Source organism: Pecten maximus, chromosome 5 (assembly GCF_902652985.1).
Source record: "Pecten maximus chromosome 5, xPecMax1.1, whole genome shotgun sequence".
In the NCBI taxonomy this organism is placed as follows: Eukaryota; Metazoa; Mollusca; class Bivalvia; order Pectinida; family Pectinidae; genus Pecten; species Pecten maximus.
The window spans coordinates 6,581,327-6,605,011 of record NC_047019.1 but is presented as its reverse complement, the minus strand read 5'-3'; the positions used below and the strand labels follow the sequence as shown (position 1 = coordinate 6,605,011).

General features: G+C 37.4%; 1 protein-coding gene across 5 annotated transcripts in view; it reads right to left on the bottom strand.

Moving 5' to 3' along the window:
- LOC117326983 (synaptotagmin-7-like) overlaps nt 1-23,685 on the bottom strand; it is a 239,298-nt gene that overhangs the window by 31,400 nt on the left and 184,213 nt on the right. For all 5 annotated transcript variants that reach the window (XR_004532554.1, XR_004532553.1, XR_004532552.1 and 2 more), the window contains exon 4: nt 7,970-8,345. Coding sequence is in view for 1 of the 5 variants with exons in the window: in XM_033883786.1 (XP_033739677.1) it covers nt 7,970-8,345 (376 nt within the window). In the remaining 4 variants the exon portion in view is untranslated. The remainder of the gene's footprint in view (nt 1-7,969; nt 8,346-23,685) is intronic.

Here is a 23,685-nt window from a genome sequence, read left to right as displayed (position 1 = left end):
GTGTAGCAATTGTACTCAATCAACGTACAAACACAGGTACCGACCTACTGTCTTGGTATTCAAGATTATCACGACTATAGCTATAAGGATTGACAAATTCATGTTTGTGTTTCAAAATTGTAATCGAAGAACGATCGCAAATGAACACAGAGTAATTCAATTTCTTGTCAACATGTTAACAGGCATGAAGACATTGTAGCAGCATATTAATTTGCGAAATAACAACCAACACCAAATTTATTCCTTTAAAGACGAAAGCCAATTACCAGAAACACTGCAACACAACAGGCTTGCTATCAAGGGCCAATTACATGGATCTGAAATGAGCCTTACACAGCACTTCTCGCAATGAGCACCAAGACAGTAGCTAGTTAATCCTAAAGGGCAATTAAATGTTCAAGTGCTTCTAGCGGACAGCCACCTCAGGAATCACCCTTCAATCTACCTGGAAAGGGTTACTTGAAGATTTTTACTGGTGATGTGGGTGGCTGGGTGGGAACACACTTGCCTTTCACCTATAGTCGACCGGGGTTTGATTCCCGATTGGACGTGAAAAGGTATGGGGTCATCTACCCGACTGCCTGAGATTTTTCTGGGTACTCTGGCTTCCTTCCATAGTTAAACCCCTCGTGTGCTTTCATCCGGGCCAACAAGAGTGATTATAACCTTTCACCCCTACTGACCATATTGGACTTCACATGATGATTGAATGGATGAGTCCACTAAAGTTTCTTAGGGTTAATATAAGTTGATATAACTTGTTCCACAATCAGTGTAAATTAAGTAAAGTTAATATCTTTTACTGGAGATAAACTCACTCACTGCTCACAGAAGCCTTCTGTGAGCTTAGACATCTTTATAGTAAATGTTTGACTAATTAATCTTTACACATGTAAATAAACTTTAATTGGTTAACATTTCCTTTTTTTCAATTCCTTTTTTTTTTGGTGCAATATAATGTAGCAGAGTTGTAATGAATCTTTATTTTAGGTTTAGAATGGCTTATAACTTAATAATAGCTGAACAGTTTCTTAGAAATTGAAACCCACATAAAAAAAAAACGAAAACCTTGCCTATGGAAAGCGAAATATGATAAAAATCTGTCTGCCGTCGGTAAATTTATACAAGACTTGTATTTCATTGATTACTGTGGTAACTGAATCTATGAATCTACAAAACAGTCTTACTGGTATTTAAATTTAATTTCCTTTGGTTTTTATCAGATTACATGTACTTTAATGATTAAATGTGTTTATGAAACATGTACTTGATTTTACGATGAAGAAACAATCGATGTGTTTACCCATAATGCTTAGTTCATCTAAACTAGCTGCTTGCATTTTAAATGAATGATGATGACAACGATGGTATCAGATGATGATGATGACGATGATGGTATCAGATGATGATGATGATGATGATGATGGTATCAGTTGGTGATGGTGACAATGAGGACAATGATGATGATTGATGACTGGCAATTATTGATGATGATGACGATGACGATGACGATGATGATGATGATGATAATGATGATGACAACAACAACAATGACAATGACTATGACATTGACAATGATGTCATTGATTGATGATGATGATGATATTTGTTGATGATAATAATGATGATGACGACGACAATGACAACGACAATGATGACGTTTGTGATGTATGCATATATCCATGTGAAATGTTATCTATGTAATGGTATACTCGTATCTTTTATTGAAAATTTTGCAGAATGAAAAAAAAATGTACAAAAAAAGATGTAAGCCATTGTCAGTGACAAATGGCTACAAAATCGAATTCCAAACGTGGAATGACCTCTTGTATTACATAACAGAACCGACAACGGCTTATAGAAATACAGACGCAGGACATCATGTGATCTGTACAGGAGATTCCTGCCGGAGTGTATGCCAATTCGTGTATAAACAAGACCAGAGTCAGCACTCAAATTCCATATCCGTTGGTGAAACCCTCGAGACCAGCTCAACGGCAGGTCAAGGGGCTGTTATGGATCAAAGTATAGCAAAGTCTGATGAATACTAGACAAATCGACTCTCATAACACAGGTTTAGAGTCTGGAGTGACCCTCAAGTGACCACAGAGTGGACATCAATGTGACCACTTGTTACATAGCAGACATTTTCCACATGTGACGGACTAGCAGTATGGACAGACAATGTTGTCACTGAAAAGACCAAGCCCTAATGTGCTAATATCAGAAATCATGGACAAAGTAATCGCACATGATATAATAAATAATTGATATTGTTGTAACTAATAAAGTATGACGTGGGAGAAAGCTCGCAGACTCGACCCACAACCAATAGACTACAGTCTGACAGTATGATTGGCCAGCAATTTGTCTTCATTTACTACACAGTAACATAAGCCACTGACCACGTAATCCAAAATACAGCTGACCACTGCTTTCGGACAAATAAAATAAATAGGACCGATATTGTCTGGACAAATCAGTCAGTAATTTCAATACTGACTATAGACAACATTACAGACCAATCATTTTGCTGCCATCAGCAGAAATGGTAATTTCCGAATTATCCTGACCTTTGATAACATTGACCCCTATTATAGAGCGTATAATTGAACAGACTTTTATGGATATTGAAACAAGACATCACAAGCGATATAAATCCTCTCGCGTGCCAAATATACCCACAGAAAATGAAGTCACTATATAGTGTTGACAATGATTATATATCTATAAATAGCAACAATGACCTTGTCCTTGACCTTGCCACACTAAAACATCAGCTTATTTGTGGTATTCTTATACTTGACCATTATATGAAGTTTGATCAAAATCTGCTTAACTAGAAAATGTCTGTAAGACATAAATGCCCCCGCTGCCACTTGACACTCTGAAACACAGTTTGGTGAGGATCGCATCAACAGTTCCTAAGATTAGCTAGTTACATTGCATCAGGACGGGACGGGATGGGACGGGACGGGACGGGACAGGATGGGACGGGATGGGACAGGATGGGATGGGACAGGACGGGACGGACATTGGTAATTGGATGACAAAGATTTTCTATAAATAGTAAGAATGACCTTGTCCTTGACCTTGACAAAAGGTGAACATACAAATGTAAGAATGAAATGCTAAGTAATATCCCCTCTCTGACTTTGTCATGAACGGATAATTAAATCTCACATTTCATGAGGACTAAATTCTCATTAAATACAGAAATATCAATAATCGGACATTCATTCAAACTTTGTATGCTACTTTTGTCATCCTGCAGGGCTAATGACGGTACATATTAATTTTATACAACTCCCTAAATAACCAAGGTTCAGCACGATCGCTCTGACGTACTGCGATAATAAAGTCTATTTCTGATAACTGGTTTCCTAATTTGACTTCATAATGGTCATTTAACAGTAAATAACAAGCGTTTATTATCTTTTGTTCTTCGGAGGATGGTTGAAGATTTCCAGGTCGAACATTTTAGGTCAAAGTGTGTTCTCTTTAATAGGTTAAGGGTACTTAATAAACTGCTGGAAAAAGAAATCTGATGAGATTTTTGTTAATATACAGCATAAGAAATTTAAAATAACATTTTGATTATCAATTAGGGTCCAGTAAAATACCTATTTTAGTACAGTGCATTCCACTTAATCGGGTAACGCTTAATCGGGTATTTCGTTTAATTGGGTAAAATTTTAAAAACCAAAACCATTTTCTCTTAAATCATGTTAAAAAAATTCGTTTAATTGGGTTGGAAAAGTCGTATTTTTCGGTTATTCGAATAGAACAATCGGGACAAAAAATAGAAATGCTCCGATTTTCACGAAAGTCATCACGTATTTCTTTAAGTTTTAGACATTTATCAACAAATAGTGTAATTTTGATGGTTCAAATGTCAAAAAACAGTTAAATATTACCTTAAACGGTAATGTTATGTCGGGGTTTTGTCATGTTCAGAACTGTGTTGTTGTTGATTCTGCCTCGTGTGGTTTTTCCCCAACAGGAAGTCGACTAAGAATTGTGGGTAAAATTAAATGTTATTTTTAGAGTCAGCAGCAGGCAAAACGTAATGGGGTTTTAAAAGCATAATTAAGCGACTAGACAATTAAACTTTTACGTCTGGGATGTAAAATCTTCGAAGCAAAAACCAAAACAATAGGTTTTTACCTGGGTCTGATATTGCTACAGATCGATTGATATCACCGCTTACTGTATGTGGCGAATCCAAAGTGAGGGGTTCGCCACGGGGAAATGTGACAACACCGATACACAGGTGAGTTAAAAATCAGTAGCGAGCAGTAAAATGACAGACGCCCGACGTTAGCTCATAATTCCTATTCAGGTTAGGATTAGAACTGGTTAATAAAAACATTACATTGGATTTCGTGTTGTTTTATCAGTGACTGCCAGTGTCAAGTTCGTATAAATTTATACCACAGGAAACGACCTAAATAAACTCGGTTTCTCCGATCTCTGTGCTTTGGTAATTGGAAATAATATGGAATATTTTAAACTTCAAAGCGAACATAAGAATGTCTCTATGATAAACATAAATGATTTTAGATGTAATTGTCGGCGAGTCCTTAGATCGTATGTCAAATTAGGAACACACGGATGAAACAGGGATGTATGACCCCCCGATTTGAGGTGCTACGATTGTACTGTGCCGGGAATAAGAAAATCATTAAGGTTTTGTTATTTTAATACACACATTTTTATACAATTAGTAATAGTAATCTGACAATTTGACATCAGTAAAAGCACAAACAAAAACACCGTTTATTAACAATAATAACGCAAATATTTTCATCCAAAATCGACCCAAGTCTGACTACCATTACGGACCAAATCCAAGATGGCGACGTGCATTTCGGCTTATCGGGTAAGTCGGTTAATCGGGTAAAAAGTCCCCGCAAATAGGCAACCCGATTAAGCGGAATGCACTGTATATACGGCTTATCAAAGGATACATTTCAATACCAATAGCTTTTGATTGAGTAAATATAAACATGGTTTGTAAAAATTTCTCAATGAAAATCATTTTATAATATTTTGGGGTAAGAAAGCTAGTTGTACAACTGTATATGTTATTTTTTTTATGTTTTTTATTTTTCAATTTAGGGAACAAAAATATATATAGAGAGAGGATATCTAATAGTGCCTTCAGTAATACCAAATATATTTCATGAGTTGGGTTAATACTTTAACATTTTTCATGAGTGTGTAGCACTATTAGCCTCATGAGTGAAATATATTTGGTATTACTGAATGTATACTGTTAGATTTTCTGTTTATTACATTTTATAGCAAAATATAACGAAGCAGCTCAATATTTCCCAGGATTCATTGCGGCCCCTGTCAACGATTCAAAAATGTACGCCAATGCATTATGACGTTATTTAACATGACGGAGAGCTATATGCAAATCTTAATTTTCCTCATTGTCGTTTGTAAGCAGTATTCTGATTGGTCAAATCAGAAAAAGTGATATGATATCACTTTAGATTTATAGAATGAATATTTTTCAATATTTCAATAGTAAAAATGTAATAAATATATATATTTCATTATTTATTCCTTTTGTGATAGAATATTTGTAGATTTCATTATTTTTTTAATATTGTGATTAAATATCTGTAGATTTTAATTATTTTTCATTTTGTGATAAAATTTCATATATGTGATTTCATTATTTTTTTAATATTGTGATTACCAACTGTAATCCATTACACTATTAAATCCCATTTCCCACACCTGAGGAACACTATCAACAGTATATTGTGTTACACAGCTGTGACATTGGTGACAACATACATTCCATCTAATACAGCCTTTCACTCAGTTATTACATCAATATTTTTCATCAGAGAAGTTTTGTCATGCAAAGAGTACAACTCTTTGATGTGGTACATGTGATGATTAAATACACTAGTACCTCAGATGGTTTCCATGGTAACACATCACCAGGTTGTTACCTTGGTAACACAGCACCAGTTTTTACCTTGATAAAACAGCACTAGTTGCTACTTTGGTAAAACAGCATGAAATTATTGATGACACAGCACCAGGGTGATACCTTGGTAACAGCACCATGTTGTTGATAACACAGCACCATTTGTTACCTTGGTAACACAGCACCAGGTTGTTGAAAACACAGCACAAGTTGCTACATTGGTAACACAGCACCAGGATGTTACCTTGGTAACACAGCACCTTAAATTACCTTGATAACACAGCACCAGTATACTACTTTGATAGCACAGCACTAGTATATTACCTTGGTAACATAGCACCAGATTTTACCTTGATAACACAGCACCAGGATATTACCTTGGTAACACAGCACTAGTATATTACCTAGTTAACACAGTACCAGTATATTACCTTGGTAACACAGCACCAGGATTTTACCTTGGTAACACAGCACCAGGATTTTACCTTGGTAACACAGCACCAGTATATTACCTTGGTAACACAGCACCAGTATATTACCTTGGTAACACAGCACCAGTATATTACCCTTGGTAACACAGCACTAATATATCACCTTGGTAACACAGCACTAATATATCACCTCGGTAACACAGCACTAATATATCACCTTGGTAACACAGCAACAGTATATAACCTTGCTAACACAGCACCAGTATATTACCTTGGTAACACAGCACCAATATATTATCTTTGTAACACAGCACCAGTCTATTACCAGTAACACAGCACCAGTCTATTACCTTGGTAACACAGCACCAGTATATTACCAGTAACACAGCCACAGTATATTACCTTGGTAACACAGCACCAGTATATTACGTTGGTAACACAGCACCAATATATTACCAGTAACACAGCACCAGTATATTACCTTGGTAACACAGCACCAGTTTATTACCTTGGTAACACAGCACCAGTATATTACCTTGGTAACACAGCACCAGTATATTATCTTTGTAACACAGCACCAGTCTATTACCTTGGTAACACAGCACCAGTTTATTACTTTGGTAACACATCAACAGTATATTACCTTGGTAACACAGCACCAGTATATTACCTTGTTAGCACAGCACCAGTATATTACCTTGGTAACACAGCACCATTATATTACCTTGGTAACACAGCACCAGTATATTACCTTGGTAACACAGCACCAGTATATTACCTTGGTAACACAGCACCAGTATATTACCTTGGTAGCACAGCACCAGGATTTTACCTTGTTAACAACGCACCAGTATATTACCTTGGTATCACAGCACCAGTATACTACCTTGGTAACACAGCACCAGTATATTACCTCGGTAACACAGCACCAGGATTTTACCTTGGTAGCACAGCACCAGTATATTACCTTGGAAAACACAGCACCAGTATTTTACCTTGGTAACACAGCACCAGTATATTGCCTTGGTAACACATCACCAGTATATTACCTTGGAAAACACAGCACCAGTATTTTACCTTGGTAACACAGCACCAGTATTTTACCTTGGTAACACAGCACCAGTATATCACCTTGGTAACACAGCACCAGTATATCACCTTGGTAACAGGATGTTGCCTGGGTTTCATTACACCTTGTTTTTATTCTGAGACATTGGAATAGGTTTTACTTTGGCAATATACTGTACATATTACAGATCTCTTTATCACCTCATTCTATCAGCAATCAACACAAAAATGTGATTTACTTGGGGGATTGCATGTGTAAGCTCCAACAAACACCGCAGCAGTCAAGGAAACCAATAATCTGGCGTGTGACCTTGACCTTGAAGGTGTTTACAATTTTTCCCAGGAAAATCGAAGACAGAAATAAACCGTAGTGTCTTTATGTTCCTAAATCTTAACTTAAAGCATTTTAAATAGCTAAATAAAGACCCAGTGCATCACTCTTAGTGAATCTTATACTTGTTGAGAAATATTTTTCATGATTTCAACTGATTTAAAACAGACAAAGCAAATAACTTACCTTCAAAAAGAAAACATTCATTCCATCGTGGATTTAAATTCCTCTTTTTGACTTTTGTGACAAGTTTATGTTTTTTATCTGGTAAAAGTAAAATTTTGACATAAGGATCACTTGTTCCGGTAAAGTCTTTAGCAGGAAGTCCAACTCCCTGAAAAACTTTTAAGTTCAACGTCAGTGTTTGGAAATCGTAGCTAAGTGCCACTTGTATCCGTCCTAGTTTGCAGTCGACGCCCTCGGTGGGGTCAATAATTTGAGGTCCAGGGTCCTCTTCAGCATCGTCCATTAACATGTTGGCTATGTTACGCATCCCTTTCCATACACTATTGTTTTCGTCATCAGCACTTTGTGATCGCTGCGAGTCTGAATGGCTGAGAATCTGGAACACAAAAACATTATCTGTAGCAAACATTTAACTTGTTTTAAAATCAGCCAGGGTAATTCTTTCAAATCAGCCAAGATAATCCTTTAAAATCAGCCAATATAATCCTTTTAAATCAGTCAAGATAATCCTTTTTAAATCAGTCAAGATAATCCTTTAAAATCAGTCAAGATAATCCTTTAAAATCAGCCAAGATAATCCTTTAAAATCAGCCAAGATAATCCTTTTAAATCAGTCAAGATAATCCTTTTTTAAATCAGTCAAGATAATCCTTTAAAATCAGTCAAGATAATCCTTTTTAAATCAGCTAAGATAATCCTTTTAAATCAGATTAGCCAAGATAATCCTTTTTAAATCAGTCAAGATAACACTTTTAAAATCAGTCAAAATAATCTATAAATTAATTCATTCATCTTGCGAGTCGGGTCCCGGAAAACTGGACATAAATTTTTTGCGTAAATATCATAAATCATATGACTCAAACTCCTTGCCTTCTTTTGAAAGAATAAAAGAAATTTGCAATGAAAAATTCAAATTATTCAGTTCCTAATCAAACTTTCGAAGTTGTTCACTAATTATTATGCCGACAATTAAAAATACTCTGACAGTCTCATTTAAATGTCAAAGATGTTTGCTGTAACTCTTCATCTACGATTCAATCCTTATATAGTCACAGTCATTAAATCACCAACCACATCAATTATCTTCTCGATAAAAAGCCTTTTAATTAAAGTGGCATATAATTATCTAAAATTTCTTCCAAACACAAATGTCAACACAAATGAATAAGATGGCGAAATTTTGTACAAACAACCTTGACATTTCCTTGGCCATCTTTAAATGTAGTCCTAAATAACAACACATTCCATTTCATTAGTTTGTGATTTACTACAATGTCGTAATTTAAAAGCAAAAAAAAAGCTGATCAAAACAAACATACTGGGTATTGCTAAAGGAATACATGTCCCCCACCCACACCTGCTAAAAATAGTAACAGTGACCTTGACCTTGACCGAAAATCCCTGAAACTCAAATTTGTCCGAGTTATTATGGTTCTCCATCATTGTATGAAGTTTGATGAAAATCCTTTAAGGAATGAAGCGGCTACAGTACCAACAAGTTTGGTGTTACATACGTACATATATACAAGACAGACAGACAGACAGGAAATCTATAGTCCCCCCCCCCCCCCCCCCCCCCCCCCCCCCTTTACCTCCTGCCCTAAGTTTCACCGGTGGGGACAAATAACAAAAAAAAAAAAATTCTAATTTGATTTTTAATAGAACAAGAGGCCCAGGGGCCTTAACGGTCATCTGACTCTAAATTAAAACCCTTATATTATTGTAGTATGCATTCTCTGTAGCAAGTATAAAGTGGCACTGTTGGCCATGGTGGCCATCTTGGATATCTGACCGACCCAATCAATAATAACACTTGGTCTGGACCATCTAAGGATCATTTCTGGTAAGTTAGAGCTGAATCCCACCAGTGGAATTTGAGAAGAAGTTTGAAATAGGTGTTGTTCAGGAAAACCATGATTGCGCAATCATGTTACAAAATGGCCGCCATTGCTGCCATGCCAAAGTTTTTACAAGGCCGAAAAAATAGCAACACTTTGTTGACTCGCCTTCCTTAACATCCTCACCAATTTCAAGCTCAATGGCACCAGTGGAACTGGAGAAGAAGTTTAAAATGTGTTTTTTAAGATGGCGGATATGGCGGCCATCTTGCATTTCAGACCAATCTAAAAAATAACAACACTTTGTCGTGATCATCTCAGGAACATTTCAGGCAAGTTTCAGCCCAACAGCACTGGTGGAACTTGAGAAGAAGTTTAAAATGTGTTTTCAAAATGGCGGCTATGGGGGCCATCTTGGATTTCGGACCGACCCGAAAAATAACAACACTTGGTCGGGATCATATCAGGATCATTTCAGGCAAGTTTCAGCTCAATAGCACTGCTGGAACTTGGGAAGAAGTTTAAAATGTGTTTTTCAAGATGGCGCCTATGGCGGCCATCTTGGATTTCGGACCGACCCGAAAAATAACAAAACTTGGTCGTGATCATCTCAGGATCATTTCAGGCCAGTTTCAGCTCAATAGCACTGGTGGAACCTGAGAAGAAGTTTAAAATGTTTTTTACAAGATGGCGGCTATGGCGGCCATCTTGGATTTTGGACCGACCCGAAAAATAACAACACTTGGTCGGGATCATATCAGGATCATTTCAGGCAAGTTTCAGCTCAATAGCACTGCTGGAACTTGAGAAGAAGTTTAAAATGTGTTTTTTCAAGATGGCGGCTATGGCGGCCATCTTGGACTTCAGACCGACCCGAAAAATAACAACACTTGGTCGGGATCATCTCAGGATCATTTCTGGCAAGTTTCAGCCCAACAGCCCTGGTGGAACTTGAGAAGAAGTTTAAAATAAGTTTTTCAAGATGGCGGCTATGGCGGCCATCTTGGATTTCGGACGGACCCAAAAAATAACAACACTTGGTCGGGATCATATCAGGATCATTTCAGGCCAGTTTCAGCTCAATAGCACTGGTGGAACCTGAAAAGAAGTTTAAAATGTGTTTTTCAAGATGGCGGCTATGGCGGCCATCTTGGATTTTGGACCAACCCGAAAAATAACAACACTTGGTCGGGATCATCTCAGGATCATTTCAGGCAAGTTTCAGCTCAAAAGCACTGGTGGAACTTGAGAAGAAGTTTAAAATGTGTTGTTCAAGATGGCGGCTATGGCGGCCATCTTGGATTTCGGACCGACCCGAAAAATAACAACACTTGGTCGGGATCATCTCAGGATCATTTCAGGCAAGTTTCAGCTCAATAGCACTGGTGGAACTTGAGAAGAAGTTTAAAATGTGTTTTTCAAGATGGCGGCTATGGCGGCCATCTTGGATTTTGGACCGACCCGAAAAATAACAACACTTGGTCGGGATCATCTCAGGATCATTTCTGGCAAGTTTCAGCCCAACAGCCCTGGTGGAACTTGAGAAGAAGTTTAAAATAAGTTTTTCAAGATGGCGGCTATGGCGGCCATCTTGGATTTCGGATGGACCCAAAAAATAACAACACTTGGTCGGGATCATATCAGGATCATTTCAGGCAAGTTTCAGCTCAATAGCACTGGTGGAACCTGAAAAGAAGTTTAAAATGTGTTTTTCAAGATGGCGGCTATGGCGGCCATCTTGGATTTTGGACCGACCCGAAAAATAACAACACTTGGTCGGGATCATCTCAGGATCATTTCAGGCAAGTTTCAGCTCAAAAGCACTGGTGGAACTTGAGAAGAAGTTTAAAATGTGTTGTTCAAGATGGCGGCTATGGTGGCCATCTTGGATTTTGGACCGACCCGAAAAATAACAACACTTGGTCGGGATCATATCAGGATCATTTCAGGCAAGTTTCATCTCAATAGCACTGGTGGAACTTGAGAAGAAGTTTAAAATGTGTTTTTCAAGATGGCGGCTATGGCGGCCATCTTGGATTTCGGACCGACCCGAAAAATAACAACACTTGGTCGGGATCATCTCAGGATCATTTCAGGCAAGTTTCAGCTCAATAGCACTTGTGGAACTTGAGAAGAAGTTTAAAATGTGTTTTTCAAGATGGCGGCTATGGCACCCATCTTGGATTTTGGACTGACCCGAAAAATAACAACACTTGGTCGGGATCATCTCAGGATCATTTCTGGCAAGTTTCAGCCCAACAGCACTGGTGGAACTTGAGAAGAAGTTTAAAATGTGTTTTCAAAATGGCGGCTATGGCGGCCATCTTGGATTTCGGACTGACCCGAAAAATAACAACACTTGGTCAGGACCATCTATGGATCATTTCAGGCAAGTTTCAGCTTAATCCCACTGGTGGAACTTGAGAAGAAGATTGAAATGTGAAAAGTTTACGGACGGCGGACGGCGCACGGCGCACGGCGGACGGCGGACGACGACGGACGAAGCATGATGGCTATAGGTCATCCTGACCCTTTGGGTCAGATGACCTAAAAATGCAAGAGAAATCAACGAGGAAACATAAAATATGTTATTTGCACAAACAAATTGGGTAAACAATTTCCTTTGTAAAGTTCAATCAATGCCATATCATGGTACAGTAATTATTTATTCAATATGAGGCCAGCTACACATAAAGTTGCAACAGATGAAATACCAGATTTAAACTTTTCGATGTCATATGTTAAACAGCTACCATAATATCCAATCCTATATGTAAATGGCAAGGATGGAAGTATTTCAGATATAATTTTATGTGATTGATAAAAAAAAAATTTCCAGTGATTTATTTTTACAGTATGTTAAATAATGTTAAGAGTACCACCCACACACATTCTGGAGTATCGACTACTTTTTCAACTCGAGGATGTTTCAAAACTTAAATGCAAAGTCCTTGATCCTTACTTAACAACTTTGACAGAAATGGAGCTAACACAAAACAGAGTCAAAGTTTAAATCATGTCAAAAGTCAGAAAAATATTTAATTAAGACCGAACATATCTACTCTTAAATGAGCTAACATCCAATATGTTACCATCATATCGCTATCGAACAAAAACCTGTGTAAAGGTCTACTGACCATCGGAAATTGGTGTGGGAGACCTGGTTAAGACAATAAAAAAAAAGAAATAAAATTGTTTCCCACAAACCACTGAAGTCATTTTTAAAATTAACCAATGAACATAAATATAAGAAAAGCAATCTGATTGATGGTATAACTTTATGAGGTAAAGTGAGGCATTTACAACCAAAGGGAGCCGATGACATTTAAGTAATTTTCCGTGATCTTTAAGTGCATTAAGTCAAATACGGAGGAAGCTTGGTTAACAACGATTCAGGTATAGAATCGTCATTGACATTTACGTCGATGTGAAGGTGGTGACAACCTTTCACAGAGATTAAAGAAACCCCGTAAACCGTGTGGGTCGACCCAATCGCGTTTTCAAACATCACACTTAAAAGATATGATACAACGAAATGAAGCCTTTGAGTGGGAAGAGAAGACCGTACCCAGGAGACAGCCATGATTTAGAGATCCACAGGTGTTCGGCCATTTGTGTAGGGGTTCGCACTATATGTAGAAACTGGCGTAGGTGAACTTCAGATAAAGGTCCCAATTTTGGCCAGAAATATCAAACTAACTGAGAAATTGTAATTGCTATGTGCCAGACCTTTGGGAGTATATATAAACCCCTCTGGTGACATCTCACACTGCCCACAGCACTTTTCACCTTCTAATGACTTCAAATAGAGAGTAACAAATGCACTAGCAGTTGTTCTCAGATTAAATTTTCACAGACGTCCTTTTATATATATAGTATTCCCAATATGGCCGAGCCAATCAATCATTGATAGCAGTTTGGTCCCATGATGGATGGTGCTATCTACTCAGACAAATAACTGTATGGTTTCTGTCAGAAAATTATAGAGACAAAATGGTTCCTGTCTCACAGTGAACTACTGAGACAAAAATGTTCCTAGATGTCTTTCAGAGAAGTACTGAGACAAAATGGTTTCTGTCTCTCAGAGAAGTACTGAGACAAAATGGTTCCTTAAGATTGTTCCTTAAGATGTCTCTCAGAGAAGTACTGGGACAAAAATGTTTCCTTAATATGTCTCACCGAGAAGTACTGAGACAAAAATGGTTCCTAGATGTCTCACAGAGAAGTACTGAGACAAAAATGGTTCCTGTCTCTCAGATAAGTACTGAGACAAAAATGGTTCCTGTCTCTCAGAGAAGTACTGAGACAAAAATGGTTCCTGTCTCTCAGAGAAGTACTGAGACAAAAATGGTTCCTGTCTCTCAGAGAAGTACTGAGACAAAAATGGTTTCTGTCTCTCAGAGAAGTACTGAGACAAAATGGTTAATTAAAACAATAGCATAGCAATTACAATAGACACTGCTAATTATTGTTAAAAATTTACTATATGTAAAAAAATAAAAGAGAAAGATAATAATTTTCTTTCTTTCCTCATAAAAGTCTCCCCAACACAGTTGATGACCACTTTGATGGTATATTAATGGTGGTTTGGCTGTCCCATTCATACTTCCTGTACGACGTACGTGACGTACATCAATGTCATGAGCCGTGGATGTTGTCTCCTGATGCCACAGCCTTGTTGATAATAGGACCTGGATCTGTTAATACTCGTGTCAAATACACGATCATCGACACATTAGTGATGGCCATCGTGGACAGGATTTCAATTCAAATGCAGACCTGTTCTCTCTGCAGTTTACATTTGTATGGCTGCTGCTTCGTAAAAAGTGATTTCCTTATCTCAGCCATTTCCAGTTCTCAATAAACACTTGAGATATTCAAGAAACGGTGCTGAATCTATCAGCATTACAAGCAATAGAGAGGTCTTGTACAATATGTATTACCGTAATTGTCTTTGAGAACTTGTACAATATGAATTACCGTAATTGTCTTTGAAGTCTGTACAACATGAATTACAGAAATTGTCTTTGACATCTTGTACAACATGACTTAAATAAATTGTCATTGAGGTCTTGTACAATATGTATTACCGTAATTGTCTTTGAGAACTTGTACAATATGTATTACCGTAATTGTCTTTGAGAACTTGTACAATATGAATTACCATAATTGTCTTTGAAGTCTGTACAACATGAATTACAGAAAATGTCTTTGACATCTTGTAAAACATGAATTACAGAAATCATCATTGAGGTCTTGTACCACATGACTTACAGAAATTGTCATTGAGGTCTTGTACAACATGACTTACAGAAATTGTCATTGAGGTCTTGTACAAAATAAATTACAGAAATTCTCTTTGAGGTCTTGTACAACATGAATTACAGAAATTGTCATTGAGGTCTTGTATAACATGAATCATAGAAATATTCTTTGAAGTGATTTGATAGTAATAGATATAGCTACATCTTTTAAATGTTTTCTGAGCCATTCAAAACACTTGTCCACATGCCCTGATGAGCAGATTACAATATTTCTTATTGATCATCGCAACATATTTCTTATTGATCATCTCAGTATTACAGATCATTTAGTAGATAATACGATGGCTGCAATTGACTGGGAGTGTCACACCAAACTCTCGATCAAACATTTTTTTTTCAAATTAAAAAAAAAAAAAAAAATCTCTCTTTTTTCTCTTTCTTTCTTTCTCTCTCTCTCAAACCTTTACAGCAAGCAAATGTTAAATTTATCTACTGAACTCTTTAAAAAAAGTCATTCACTTGCATATGTATACACTTAGACCCCATGAGCCTTTTCTCAATATTCAAACTATGCCTAAATACAAAGCAAGAGATTTTAAAAGATTAAAGAGATCAGGGGAAGGTTTTCGAGTCCGAATGACTCTGCAGCGTACGTCTTGCATTTCTGATCCGAATTGATTGTCAGAGAACGTTGAACCAATACAGATTTTTAAGTTCATTATTCTAGTTGGATTAACCTCCTCTGAGGATAAGAAACTTTTTGTGATGAAATTGACACGTAGGTGATTTAGTGATTTTTTTCTGATTTATCACACAACACCACAAATCTTAGCTTTGTTTACAAGTGTTACGGAGACTGACGAGCATTACAATGAAGACCGATTCTGAAGTTTCCAGATTACGTAATATCCATGAGAAATACGTCTGTTTTTGACCGACTTTTATTCTTGTTAAAACCATAAATCTCTGCTGACAATGATTCATTCACACAATGCATGGTGCAGTTTCATATATGCAAGTTTTAATCAAATCAGTGAATTTTTAAGTGGTTTTCTCGTATTGATATGCATCGGCCCGGAGGTACACCAGGTAATCTCGTCAGGAGAGGTATAGTCAGGAATATTCCCTTGGAAACACAACTGTCCCGTCCAATATCCAGCCTCACACAACACCGCTAGATTAAATACGTAGCTATCCGTTAAATCCCCAGTCAACGACAAAACCACATTAAATACATCTTCAATGGCAAGTTTCAATCATCATATCACAATTATGGTAAACCATTACAACTGAAATGGTTTTTAATTGTTCTGCAAACCTCAGTATCAATACTCAGACAGGGCATACTGTGTCCCACAACAGGGCTTCATAGAAATTACGTGGAATTTGTACAGCGACAGCTCTTCCCAGAATTATATCGGTCAGCAAGCAACACTCACTGAGCCTCTTCATAATAACGATTAAGGTAGAGTGTTCAAAGAATGAGAATATTGCACAAGTATTGTTTGCATAATGGGGCACATATTATTTAGCAATAATGTAATCACCTATGAATTTTGTTCTTTGAGCACATTATACCTAGAACAGACAAGAATACCAGAAAAGTACAGTCAAACCTGTCATATGTGACCTTCCAAGGGAAGCAATAAAAAATTTCGCAAATGACTGGTGGTCTCTTAATCCAGGTTCAGGAAATAAGTTTAGTAAGAAACATTTGGAGGCAAAAATATATATATGGTGACATATGAGAGGGAGTTGCTGAATTCAGGTAGTCACTAAGGCAGGTTAGGCTGTAAATGAAAACCAAAATCCTAAATTTACGAAAACAGGAAAAAAATAGACATAAAACAAGATTTACCCTTCAGAGAAGAAGCTTAATAGTACAAGGATAATAGCACCTGGTGTTCCACAGGAAGAAGAGTATTCTGCTTCATTAAAATATTTGGCAAATATAATGTCATGTTCTCAAAGCCAGAACAGGGATAGTGGCAACATAACAACCAGACATATCGACTAGCATCAACCTAATTTCATACTTCGATCTTATTGATCGTCAGTCAAGAGAACATGAGATTGTGATAACAAACTAGAACTTTCCGTGGCCTTCATCAACCAGAATCTTACTTTGAACTCCATATTTCGTATTTATTTTGAACCCCTGGATATTTGACAAATTATAACTTTAGATAAGCCTTCAACAACCTACAAACTCATTTTGGATTCCAGTTTTCTAGTACATTTTGTACCCCTGAATATAATAATCTGTTGAGTTTTTTATGATATTTACCACAATGACATTTTGTCCTCATCAACTCCCTGGTTTATTAAATGTCAGCTTAATGAACAAATCATTGAGTAATCATACAGTAATTCATAATCAGAAACAACTCATCACATTGATGTACAGAGAAATGTTCTTGTTGAACCAGTCAGTCCATCTCATATGTATGTGCAGCAAAGTGGACATGCAGCATGAAACTTGTATGAAACATCTCAGGCTTGTATGTATGGTTCAGTAGACAAACTTGTATCAAAAACTTGAAGCCTGTATGTACAGTTCAGCAATATCAAACTTGTATAAAACACTTGAAGCCTGTATGTATGGTGCAGTAGACAAACTTGTATGAAACACTTGAAGCCTGTATGTATGGTTCAGCAGCATGAAACTTGTATGAAACACTTGAAGCCTGTATGTATGGTTTAGTAGCATGAAACTTGTATACAACACTTGAAGCTTGTATGTATGGTTCAGTCGACAAACTTTTATGAAACACTTGAAGCTAAATTAATGCATGTATGGTTCAGTAGCATCAAACTTGTATGAAACACTTGAAGTTTGCATGTATGGTTCAGTAAATAAACTTGTATGAAACACCTGAAGTTTGCATGTATGGTTCAGTAAACAAACTTGTATGAAACACCTGAAGTTTGCATGTATGGTTCAGTAAACAAACTTGTATGAAACACCTGAAGTTTGCATGTATGGTTCAGTAAATAAACTTGTATGAAACACCTGAAGTTTGCATGTATGGTTCAGTAAACAAACTTGTATGAAACACTCGAAGTTTGCATGTATGGTTCAGTAAACAAACTTGTATGAAACACCTGAAAAACCGTATGTATGGTTCAGTAAACAAACTAGCTTCAATACATAGTGTTACAGTCTGAAGAAATTTTGCCATACACAGCTTATAAATTACGGGATGAGAGATGACTAGGGGGAGTTTTTACCAATCAATACTATAATGACGTCAACAGATGGTGTCCTTCAAATCAGGATATCTCCACCTTTCTCCATACATCACCATACCTATCAACTACAGACTAACTACTATTAAACACCAGTCGATGCACCAGCTTGTAAAGTGTGTGGGGGTGTAAAAAAGATCCTATATCTATATTTGTTTTATAGAAGTAAAAACCTCAATAATTAATTTTTGAACAAACATTGTTAATGATATCTATTTGCTAATCAAACAGTCTGTGTATAGTAACTACAGTAGCTAAAAAGTGACTCAGTATTCAGGGTTAGTAACGAACAAATATCAAATGTAATCAAATCTTGAAATTGAAACATCTGATATTGGTTATAGATATAGGTTTCCTCCTCATTCGTCTGTGTGTCTGTCTGTCTGTCTGTCTGTCCATCTGTCCACTCAGTTTTTTTTTTTACACTTTTCTCAGTCATGCTTCAAGGTATGTTGGTGACAATTGCTATGTAACTTAAGTATGAGTAGCTACAGATCAAGTTTTGGGTTCTTTGAAGGGGCCGCGATGGCCGAGTGGTTAAGGTGTCCCAAACACTTTATCACTAGCCCTCCATCTCTGGGTTGCGAGTTCGAAACCAAATACGTGGGGCAGTTGCCAGGTGCTGACCGTAGGCCGGTGGTTTTTCACCGGGTACTCCAGCTTTTCTCCACCTCCAAAACCTGGCACGTCCTTAAATGACCCTGGCTGTTAATAGGACGTTAAAAAAACCAAATCAAACCAAAATCTTTGAATCAAGGTCAAGGTCACTGTTACTATCTTTTGGAGACCAGTAGGGGACATGTAATGCTTTAGCAATACCAGTATGCTTGCTTTTACTGTTAGATGTGGGGATCTGATACTCAGCCACATTCCATCAGATCGGGATTTTTACTTTAGTACTATCTCCCTTTTTTGCAGTCAGTTTCCAATTTTTGGCATCAAGTGTGAGAAGTATAAAGAAAGACAAACAGATAAATAGACAAATGAATTGATGGACAGAGGGAATGGACAAATAAAAGAATGGACAGACAGAGAGATGGACAGAAAGAAGGACGACAGAGGATACATAGATAGGCAGATGGATGAACAGACTTAGTGATGACAAAAGAGGAATCAATACATGGATAGACAGATGGATGGATAAATTATGGGATGGATCCTGGACAGAGGGATGAACAGAAAGAAGGATGACAGAGGATACATGGACAGACAGATGAATGACAGAAAGAAGAAAGGACAGACTTAGTGATGGCAGAAGAGGAATCAATACTTGGATAGACAGAGGGATGAACAGGCAGAGGAATGGACAAATATAGGGATGGACAGATAAATGGACAAATAGATTCTGGAATGGAAAGACAAGAAGATGAACAGACAATGGCAGTCAATGCATGTATACAAGTATAAAGAATGTGAGAATCCATGGCAACTTCAAGTCTACTTCTTAGTACACTTATCACATTCACTACAAAGAGACAAAGAGACAGGGAAAATGACAAAAATCAATAGCATTGTTGTATAGGTGACATATTTACTGACTTACAAAGACTGGGATATCTCTATAGTGTAGTGAGCTGTCACCACTCCATATCTTTGTGTGAAAGTAAGGCACGTAATTAGGTGACGATAATGCACCGAGAAACTTCTTTGTTTACTGCATATAGGGCATACAATGCACCGAAGAACTTCTTTGTCTACTGCAATTGTATCTATAGGGTACAAAGTGTTTTTCTAGGGCAGATGTAACTGTTTAAGGATTGGGTTTGAACCTGGGACATCGACAGTGCAGCTTTTTAACCACCATGACTATTGCAATCATGAAAGAAGGTCAAGGTCATTCCTATAAACAAACTTTGTAGGCTTTTAATTCAAGCATGCTACTACATGTAGCCCAATATCATGACCCTGGTCCTCTTTGTTATTGAAAAAGATTTTAAACAAATTTCACCTCAGTGACCTTGAAATTAGGTCAAGGTCAGTTATATGATAAAACTTGTTAGCCCTTCAACCCAGAATGCTACAGGCCCAATATCATGACACTGCATGGCCCTCTTGGTTATTGAGATGAAGTTGCATAAATATATATTTTTTCCCCTGTGACCTTGATTAAAGGTCAAGATAATTTATTTGACCTTGATTTAATTAACTGAACAAATTGGTAGCCCTTCACCCATGCATGCTACTTGCTTACCCTTACGCCTCTTAGCTATTGAAAAAAAAAGTTGTCTAAGATTCTAACAAATTTGACCCTGTGAAAATTGCTGAAGGTCATTCACTTGAACAAACTTGGTAGCCCTTCATCCCAGAATTATACTGTCGAAATATCATCATCCAAAGCCTTTTGGTTACTGAGAAGAAGTTGCTTATAAGTAAATAGTTGATGCAGCTATGCAAATTGAACCCTGGATGAAGTTACAGTCGGCATGCACAACCAAGTACATTTGTGTTGGTTGCTTTCAAATGTCTACATAACATTTGCTGACAGAACTCAACCAGTGTGTCACCGTATCATTGAGCACCTGTAATTGATGCCAGGGGAGATGTAGCATCAAGAGAAATCGACCGCACAGAAGTTTTCCGTTTGTTTTTTCGTTATTGTTTAGACAAAATTATGGAGGACAAACAGTTTTTAGGGCATCATTACGCAGGCTGTCGGAGGACCTAGTGTAATCAGGCTCTGATTGGAGCATTCCTATTACAGAAGTTTTTACTATTGCCTGTCTTTTCTGCAGCTCTCCAGCGGTATGATGGCAGTAATTGGTAATTGGCTGCCTGCTGTTTGAATGTGGTATGGCTTCATATAACACACACAATCCATACACACAATCCACTACAGTCAATATAGTCTTCCTTGCCATCTTTCCTCAGAAAGAGCACAATAAGTAACAATTATTTTAACGCATTACCAAATTCAAACTGAATAGTGTGAAGATACCTTTTTAAGTTTCATTTACAGAAGAAAAAAAAAGGTTCATTTTCAGAAAAAAAAAAAAAATGGAAATTCATGAAATTTTTTATTAATTTTAACTGCATGCATGGTAGCTGAATACACCAACAGGTACAGCACTTGCAAAAGATACCAATAATAAGCTAGTAACTACAACTAAAAAATGCCCCGCTGCCACTGTTTGGTGAGGATCGCATCAGCTTCTGAGATTAGCTAGTAACATTGCATCTGTAGGGGAGGGGACGGACATGGGTAACACTATATTATGCCCCCCCCCCCCAATATTTGGGGCATAACTAGCGCAATCATAATTTTAGCAGAATTATTTCAGCACAGAAAACGCCAAAATAAAATCACCACTAAAATATGTATGTTTACAGCATCTCTTGTCAGTGATTTTTTTGGCATGGATTTGGGGCCGAATACAGGCCCCTTCCCCTAAAGAAAATTTGCTGTATTTTCCCAATTTTTAGTTCATATTTTCCCTTGTTTGTTAATAAATATGAAGAAATGTTGATCATATAACATTTCACATAATGTTTTCACAAGCCAATGCTATAATTGATTGATCATAGCTATATTATGCTTATTCAAAATGATATTAAACCATTGACTTTATGATTATTTTTGAGCTTGGAAGAAAGTACATTTTTTCCGAAATTAAAAAGATATAGCTATATTTTCCCAATAGAAAAGGTACAGGCCCCTGTATAATTAGGGTAAGAAAATCACTGCTTGTCATTAAGTCATTAATTCAGCAGTTTGTATGTGCTTCCGTTTGTATCCAATACAGATGTACAACATTTTTTATGTTTTTCCTTGACAAAATCGTTTTGACAAGATGGTGGCACTGATAATGTTCTTCACCATAAAGACTTTTTGGAGTGTAGAATTCCACTGTATCACGATACTGTCCTCTCACCTACTTACTGCTCATGAGTATTTGTTTGGCTCCGAGACTGCCATAAACATTTACAGGCAATGTTACAGGACATGGAGAAAGGTTATACATGTACCTAAGGCATGCTTCAGCGAAAACATCAACACTTCATATTATATAGGTTATGACTTTGCTGTTTTTTGAATTTGAGAATTTTTGATTATGAGGTTATCCAAAACAGCAATTTTGTTTTTCTTGAATTAATTAAATTTCAAATTTGAAGTCAATCTTCCTTAAATATTCTTTGGCCTCAATTTTTATTTATTTATTTTTTTCATTGAAATATTTCAAACCTGAAGCTTCGAGTATGAAAAAAACAGGGTATGGAGATATATATAGTTCTTCATGAAAAAAAAAAGCAGTTGAATGATAGTGTCATTGGCTTCCAGACATCAATTATGAAAAAAAAGAAGAAATAGGCAGAGACATTTGATGGTAGGATTTAAAGATTCCTATACAGTTGATTAATTATGCTAGATAAAGGGAGGCATGTAGAAAACACAAAATTCAACACAGCGCTCTACCCATCTATTGACAAGGGGGGGGGGGGGGGGGGGGGGGGGGGGGGGGGTAGGAAGATTTAATTGGGTTAGTAGATATAAAACATGGTGAGGGGTGGGAGGGAGGGGGTACTGAGAGACACAGAGAGTAGGAAGATTTAATTGGGTATGGTAGGATATAAAACATGGTGAGGGTGGGAGGGAGGGAGGTACTGAGAGATACAAGGGGAGTAGGAAGATTTAATTGGGTATGGAAGGTATAAAACATGGTGAGGGTGGGAGGAAGGGAGGGAGGTACTGAGAGATACAGGGGAGTAGGAAGATTTAATTGGGTATGGTAGGTATAAAACATGGTGAGGGTGGGAGGAAGGGAGGGAGGTACTGAGAGATACAGGGAGTAGGAAGATTTAATTGGGTATGGTAGGTATAAAACATGGTGAGGGTGGGAGGGAGGGAGGTACTGAGAGACACAGGGGAGTAGGAAGATTTAATTGGGTATGGTAGGTATAAAACATGGTGAGGGTGGGAGGGAGGGGGGTACTGAGAGATACAAGGGGAGTAGGAAGATTTAATTGGGTATGGTAGGTATAAAACATGGTGAGGGTGGGAGGGAGGGAGGTACTGAGAGATACAGGAGGAGAAGGAAGATTTAATTGGGTATGGTAGATATAAAACATGATGAGGGTGGGAGGGAGGGGGGTACTGAGAGACACAGGGGGAGTAGGAAGATTTAATTGGGTATGGTAGGTATAAAACATGGTGAGGGTGGGAGGGAGGGGGGTACTGAGAGATACAAGGGCAGTAGGAAGATTTAATTGGGTATGGTACGTATAAAACATGGTGAGGGTGGGAGGGAGGGAGGTACTGAGAGATACAAGGGCAGTAGGAAGATTTAATTGGGTATGGTACGTATAAAACATGGTGAGGGTGGGAGGGAGGGAGGTACTGAGAGATACAAGGGCAGTAGGAAGATTTAAT